Source organism: Malania oleifera, chromosome 6 (assembly GCF_029873635.1).
Source record: "Malania oleifera isolate guangnan ecotype guangnan chromosome 6, ASM2987363v1, whole genome shotgun sequence".
NCBI classification, from domain to species: Eukaryota; Viridiplantae; Streptophyta; class Magnoliopsida; order Santalales; family Ximeniaceae; genus Malania; species Malania oleifera.
In genome coordinates this window covers 99961415-99969467 of record NC_080422.1, presented here as the reverse complement: position 1 = coordinate 99969467, position 8053 = coordinate 99961415, and the positions used below count along the sequence as shown (strand labels likewise).

The 8053-nt window shown below is 36.0% G+C and overlaps 1 protein-coding gene across 4 annotated transcripts in view; it reads left to right on the top strand.

The window, feature by feature from the left end:
* The first annotated feature begins 1548 nt into the window (after window positions 1–1548).
* The window catches only part of LOC131158115 (sodium/pyruvate cotransporter BASS2, chloroplastic), a 68891-nt gene continuing 62386 nt past the window's right edge, over window positions 1549–8053 (top strand). For 2 of the 4 annotated variants that reach the window (XM_058112728.1, XM_058112726.1), the window contains exons 1-6: window positions 1549–2279; window positions 2438–2549; window positions 3141–3264; window positions 3471–3512; window positions 3599–3712; window positions 3817–3879. In XM_058112728.1, the coding sequence (XP_057968711.1) occupies window positions 2171–2279; window positions 2438–2549; window positions 3141–3264; window positions 3471–3512; window positions 3599–3712; window positions 3817–3879 (564 nt within the window). In that variant the 5' untranslated portion in view covers window positions 1549–2170. The remainder of the gene's footprint in view (window positions 2280–2437; window positions 2550–3140; window positions 3265–3470; window positions 3513–3598; window positions 3713–3816; window positions 3880–8053) is intronic. The other 2 variants (XM_058112729.1, XM_058112727.1) reach the window with 1 other exon arrangement.

Below are 8053 nucleotides of genomic sequence, written 5' to 3'. Positions count from 1 at the left end.
ATATGAAGAAGTGAGCATTGGATAGTCAATAAGCATGTTTTAAAATATCAAAATTTGCTCATATTTTCTTCATTAAATGCTTTATTTAAAATAAAAATAGAACTCCTTCTGTGGAGGATTTGAAATTTATTAATTATCCACATTTTCATGGTTATAATTGGACCTACAACAGTAATAAGTATTATTTGATAGGGGTGCGCAAACAGTCGATTCGACCAAATTCGGTTAATTAACCAAATTAATCGGAATTTTCGATTAATAATAATCTCTAATCGAATCGACCGAATTAAGTGTTGTAACCGAACCGTACGTGGTCAAACCAACTTTTCGAGTAATTTGGTTAACCGAATTTGACCTAAAAAATTTAAAATTAATTATAAAAATTAAATATGATTGCAAATTTTAAAATTAATTATAAAATTAATATTTACCCTTTCTTTTAATTGTAAGAGCTAACTTAAGAGAATGATATTGATTTAATAAATAAATTAAGAAAAACGAACAATTATTTAATGTAATATTAGTTATATTTAATATTACTAATTTATATTTAATTTTTAATTAATTAGTAATTTGGGTAATTCGATTAACCGAATTAAAATTTCCCATACCTGAACTAAAAACCGAACATTTGAAATTATTCAAATCTGTAACCGAACCTCTATATTAACCTAACCGAACCGATCAAATTCGGTCGTTTAATTTGGTTAAACCCAAATTATGCTCACCCCTATTGTTTGATACACATTCCAATGATGCAGGTCTCACATCACTTGACTGAGTGCAAATATTATCTTAATATTCTATGATTAATTGGTTTTAAATCTTATGAGAAGAAATTGCCTTTTATAAGTATTTCTACAAAAAAAAAAAAAAAAATTTATCTCACAACAACACAAAAAATTCTTATAAATTTATGACATAAAGTAAAAAATGAATGTCTATTCTCCAATTTTAGTTTGAGAATGTTTATTATTATTTGTTCTATCGTATATTAAATGAAATATACAAGTATTTTGTATGAGTAACATTTTTTTTTATCAAATTATTATCTCTTTGTACATTTTATATTAAATTTTGTTCTTATTCTATTTTATTTTGTTTCTGAGAGTAGATAACTTTAAAGCTTTAGAATAGACATAATCTCCAAGACAAAAAAAAAAAGAAAAAGAGAAAGAGAGAAAACTTGAATCAAATACCAGTGAAAAGTTTTTTTGTTTTTTTGTTTTTGTTTTTTTTTTCTATTTTACATCTTCCCTCTCACCTTTTTCCCTTCTTAACAAATAGAACTATTAAAACCAACGAGCCACCTGGTCGCTTTCGCTTATCCTTTGCCTTCAATTAGTCACTTATCAAGCAAGAAGTTATTAAAGGATGCCTTCACGGATATGCATGGTAGAAAAGAGTTGGACACTTAAGTATGAGTAATAATGTTAAACTCTAGATAGATGCACTCTGAGTTAGCGATAACCGTGGATGGTAAAGTTACGTTAAATTAATAGTAACTGTAGTTGGTAAAAAGGTTGTGTCCTGAGTTGGGTTGGCCCTGTGTCTAACCCAACTGTCTGAAGATTGTGATTGCATTTGGATTAACCTGGAGGGCGAATAAGGGGAGGGGATGGCCGCCATCCCGTGGCCGTGGGTTTGATTCTGCATTGGAGGGTCCAAAGAGTTGGCTGGAGTTGCACGTATACCCAAAAAAAAAAGGAAAAAAGAAGTGATTGAAGGATGGATTTTCTGTACGAAATTTGATGCAGACCCTGTAAATACCACCTTCCCTATTTCCTTTATCCAGTATTTTGGGCTCCAGGCCGCCATTGTTGTCACGTAGAAGCTTCCAGTGTCGGGGAAACTGGTTTTCCATTCTAGTGTGTGTGTTATTTCCATTAACAGGCGCGGAGAAGGGATTGCAAAATCCCATATACCCATTTTGCTATTTTGGTTGTGGATGGATGAGCTCGTCGTTTGCTGCTCTCGGTTTCCACGACCGACGCATGCCTTCGCTGCTCTGCTATTTATGGAGGACAACTTCCCATGTGACTAAACAGTAAACCTATCCTCTTCGCTCCTAAAACGCCCATGTCCATGTCCACCTTCCACCATTCGTAGAAGTCCAGAGCCAAACACCCCCACCTTCCTCTGCTCCTCATCTTTCTTCCTAGTCTCTTCAATGGCGTTCATGTCTAGATTTGTTCTCAAGGATTGTAAATTGCTGGCGTTCGACGCTCCTTACAACCCAAATTTCCATCTTCCTGCAAGAAGGCTTCAAACCCATCTTGGTATGTCTTGCTATGCGCTTGTTCGCTTTGTGGGTACTTTTATTTGCTTCATTGTGGCGTTTTGATGTTTGCTTTTGTTGTAAATTTGGCGTTTACTTGCTGTACCGAATTTTTCTTATTTTCATAGATATGCTTCATTATTGATTTTGATTGTTTAGAAATAAAGGGGGGACTTTCTTTACCCGGGAATGCAAGATGGGCAATGGAATACAAGCCCCGGAGCCCGATTGTCACCGCCTCACCTGTTTCTTCAATTAGTCAATCTTCTAGGTATGCTTTGGAACCGAGTGCTCTCTGGTTTGCTAAAATTGAGCATAATGTCTTGTTGGTAATTATAGTTTGGTGCAACGAGCACTTTGTTGAATGCCTAGCTGATTGATTGTAGGATCATGATAGTATCATAAATCACTATGATGGAGATTTGTAATGTTCATGTGTATGTTTTTAATGAGGAGATTATGACTAACAGAACATGCATTGCTCCTACCCAGTAAAAGGTAATGAATAGTTTGTTATTGTTAGTATAGTAGCTCACATATCATATGGCGATACTTTCATTTGATTAACATTTGGTTGGCTCAGTCCAAGTGAATTTTTTTGTTTCACTTTCTTATTGGAAGTTGTTTGTTTCAGTTCTTCTGCATTTTGGAGCTCTGTTCATGTGGAAAGCTCTGTCTATGTAAAGCACCTTTTGTGCTTTCCATGTTTTCCCTGTTCTCAGTAAATTGCTAGTGGGACAGCCGGATCTAGTCAGGCTGGCATTGTTTGTTCTGTATTCTGATGGGTTAAACTATGTGTGCATGGACACCCGTTCATAGACACATAATAATCATTTCAGTGGTTTGTATTTTCTATATTTAGGGCCGCCCTTGCTTTGTCAAAGGCCTCAACAAATGTCTCTGGAGATGTTCCTAGTAGCACTTTGAGTGGAATGAGCCAGTACGAGAGGATAATTGAAACATTGACAACTCTTTTTCCTCTGTGGGTATGTTTTTCATTTCATTTCAAATATTAAATTTTATAATTTCCAGTTAAAAGCTAAAAAGAAGTTTATTGTGTTATTTCAGTGCAATTATCTACGTATTTGGAGTACATTTTATTGTTTTAGTACCTCTGAAATTTGCGCATGCTCAATTTAGAAAGATTCCTCGTTAAGGACAACTCTGATATTTTGAATCTAATTATCTTCAGGTCATGGTTGGCACCATCATTGGCATCTACAAACCAGCCGTTGTAATTTTATAACTATGTTATTTCTAATTTGATGAATACCAAAATCTTTTCTGCTTGAGTACTTAAAGATTGGGGTCTTCCAACAGGTAACCTGGTTGGAAACAGACCTTTTCACTGTTGGCTTGGGTTTCCTCATGCTTTCAATGGGATTGACATTGACGTTTGAGGATTTCAGACGATGTCTACGAAATCCATGGACTGTAAGTCTGTAAGAAGCAACTAACTGGTGTCTAAGTTGACAGGATTGCTAACTAAGCTGATTTTTGTGTACTTTATTTAAGATTGTTGATTTTTATTTTTTCAGGTGGGTGTAGGATTTCTGGCTCAATACTTAATCAAACCTATGTTAGGCTTCTTTATTTCTATGGTACATCTTCATCTACTTTTCAAGCTTTTAATATCTGAGTCCTTTTTTGGGGCTAGTAGTTGTGATTCGCACTGTGACAAATTAACACACTTCTTTTCTTCTGGTCAAAATTGGTGTAAGTCATATATTCTGAATAACTTCTTGTCTGAGATTGGTGATAACAAAGCTTTTTAGAACAGTTGAATGAACATTGCAAAAGTCTTCTAGTTTTGTGATGACTTACATAATTAGAATTAGAATGCAATGGACTATGAATTTTTCTGTGCGAACCTGATTGGGCATGGTGAAAATTTTCAACATTGCATTTTTTTTCCCACTTGAAGGGAAATATTGATTTCTTACTTGACCCTACAGTCAAAAGGTTTGATTGATCGTACAAGTACATGCTTGTCCACTTTATATGAAATATTTGGGGTTAACTGCAATCTTACTTGAGTACTTTAATAATTCATATCCATATTCGCTTGACGAAAAGATTCTATGTCAATTGTCGAGCTAACACAAGCCTCCTTTTGTCTGTGCTAGGTGATAACAATGTAAAAAAACAGCCAGAGTTGTATGTTGGAGAGTTCTGTGTGGGAAAGTTTAAGTAACAACATGCAAGTTTTACCTCAGCTTCCAAGCATAATATTGGGTTTGGTTGTGTTGGAACATAAGAGATATTGAACAGATAATCCATAAGCATTTCGGTTACTGCCATTTTTTATTAGGAAAAATAATCGACAATTAATATTTAATTAATTGCTAATACATGTGGCACATGCACATGTACATGTGCCAAGGCATCATATATAAATATTTTTTTTGATTGCAAATGAAGAAGTGTATCAATAGATATAAAAATGTATAATACAGGAGAACAAGGAATCTTCCAAAAAAGAGAAAAAACAGAAAAACTAAAGAAAAGCAAAACAATTAGTACAAAACAGCAGACCAATCATGCTAAACATCTTCAATACACAATCCCTTGAAACAACCAACTGCAACAGCCCATAAAGAAGCCAAATACTGAATTTTATCTCAAACGAAAACCCAAAAGTCTTCTTCCCCTTAAATATGCGATTGTTCCTTTCCATCCAAACATCTCACTTTACAGCAAACAGACCACATCTCCGTAGAGCTCCTTGTCTTTGCTCCTTCCAAAGAATCTGAACCCCAAAAAAGAAATAGCCAGCATATCCTCCAGACTTTGGACAAACCCAACTTTCCTCGATAAAGCAAAATAACTTGTTCCAAATCCTCCAAGAGAGAGAACAATGCATGAACAAATGAGGGGCAGATTCAGAACTATCAAAGCAAAGAACACACACACCTGGCAGTAATGCCTTATTAGGCCTCCTACTCTGCAGCAGAATGTTAGTGTTAACTTTATTAAGAACAATCAACCAAATAAAAGCCTTAATTTTAAGGGGAACTTTGGCCTTCCAAATCATATAAAAGAAAGAAAAGGAAATATTCTCTTGGGTCAAGAACTCAAAGTAAAAATTGCTAGAAAATTCTCCAAAAACTCCAGTACCCAATTCCTCATATTGTCCCTATTGAAAGGACAGCAACCCTCCAATAAACTCAACAAAGACACAAGCTCCTCCACCTCTCTATCAGTCAAAGATCTGCAGAATTGAATATCTGATAAAAAATTCTCCCCATTTGGAAGATAAAAGGAAGAAAAAGGGCCATTTATAATGAAGAAAGACAACACAAAGGAGGGAACGACATGAAAAGAGCTGAATCCTCCACCTAAGGGTCTTCCCAAAAATGAATATTCATCCCATTGACCACCTTAAATTTGGTATTAGAAATAAAATGTGAATAAATCTGATTCTAAAGAAAAAAGAGCACCCTTCCACCCATCTAGAGGCTTAGATACCTTCTCTAACACGGGAGCCTGAAAGCCCACAGACCTAGGATTACAACCCAATGGAACCCCTAAGCACAGCAAAGGTCAGTCAAGGATAGCAAACCCGCCAAGGAAGCCTACTCAAAGATCTATCTACAATCCCACTTCTCCATAAATTCACCTTTAACCCATAAACACACTGAAAAAGTTGCTGAATGGAGAGCATTTTCAGAAGAGACTCTCGATGATCCTCTAAGAAGACGATAGTATCATTGGCAAACTAAATGAAGATGAGATACCATGACCCTCTCATTACCTACTCCGATATCTCTCACAAACTCTGTATCAATTGCTCTATCTCTCAATCTACTCAAATAGTCAACAAGCAAGACAAACAAAATAGGCAAAGGGTCTCCTTTCCTAACACCCCCTGAAGTTGTAAACCATGACTTAGGCTCTTCATTGATAAAGGGTGTTCCCTGGACACAAGGCTCCTTTCTTTGCAAGTGTAGGGGGAGGGTCGTCATATTGTACGCAGCCTTATTCCTACTTTTATGCAGAGAGACTGTTTCCTTTGACTCGGACTCGTAACCAACCAATCATAAAGGAGCAACCTTGCCATTGACCCAAGGCCCGCCCTCTCTTAGGCTCCCCATTGATAATTATAGAAAAAAGAAGCATTAGACAAACAGCCTCTCATCCAAGACCTCCACCTAACCCCAAAACATTTCCTCTCCAAAACCCTGTCTAGGAATTTCCAACCGACTTGATCATAAGCCTTTTCAAAATCCACCAGTAAGCCTTACATCCTCCTCATTAGCCTCTAAATGGAATTGGCAATCTGCCTACCCTCCACAAAAGCACTCTGAGCTTGAGATATTGTACTTCCTATATCTAAACTCAGCCTATTGGCAGCTGCAAGCACCTTAGCAATAATGTTATACATGCTAGTAACTAGACTAATAGGCTGAAAATCAGCAACATGCAAGGATTTACTCTTCTTAGGCACTAAAGTGATGAAATTAAAATTAGTACTCTTGCTCAAAACATCATTAAAGAAGAACTCATTCACAACCTTCATTAAATCCACTAAGACCACATTTCAACAATCTTGAACGACAGCCATTAAAGATATTTGAACCTAGCGCCTAATCCCAATCGATTTCAAACTTAACCTGCCTAACCTCACTTTCCTCAAAAGATCTCTTCAACCAAGACTACTGATCCAAAGAAATGGGATTCTATCCTAAACCCTCACTTGTCTATCTCTATCCTCCTCTCCAAAAAAAATTGCAAAAAAATATGTAAACTCACTAGCTAACATATTAGGATCAGAAACAACCTCTTCCTTCCTCACCTCCTACTCCCTAATAATACTCCTTTTCTTTTTACCATTAGCTAAACTATGAAAGAATATAAAATTACAATCATTCTCCCTTTCCCATTTGCACTTGAGTCTTTTTTTTCCATCTCCTCACTTCCCTTAAAATAACCTCTTGTAACTTATTAATAAACCCACCCTCTTAACCTCCTCAAGCTCCGAAAGCACCCCTTCCTTCTCTTTCTTATCTAACAAATCCAAATCACATAAAATACTATTTTTCTTAATTCTATTTTCTCCAAAAACCTCCACATTCCATCTCTTCAACACAACCTGAAGCCTTTTAAGCATTCTCATAAACCTAAAACCCTACCAAACCCTATCAACCTCCTCGTTTCAAGAATCTCTCAGCAAAGATAGAAAAGTGTTAAGATCCAGCCACATATTTTTTGGATAGCATAGCAACATTTTTTCAAACCTAAAAGGCATTAGACCACACTTGACCTTTCTAAACTATAATAGAATGGGGAAATGATTAAACGCAGGCTTGGACAAAACCAGTTGAGAAAGATTCAAAAATTTCTCTTTCCACTTGCCTCAAAATAAGAACTTATCCAAACGACTAGCAACAATCCTGAGCAAGAAAATAAGGCATCATCCATTTGAAAGTGCCCTTTTTTTAATCAATGAAAAATATATGCAATAAAAGGGCATTAAGGGGATGTGAAACTATAGTATAAGAAATCAATCACTCTGTAGGGTATCACAAAAATAAAAAATTACATTAAACTCATTTGCAACCAATCTACTATGCCAACTAGTAACCATGGTAAATTACTGTGCTGTGCTGAACTGAAGCGTTGAGATTGAATTTTTGAAAACCCTTTTGTTCCTCTCTTTCCAAGCATACTAGAAAATTGTGAGAAGAATGAGGGACAAAGCCTTCCTCTTTTCCTTTGTTTTCCGGATCCTTCTCTAGGCCCAAAGTTCCCCTCCCATAGATCTAGTGGTAACCC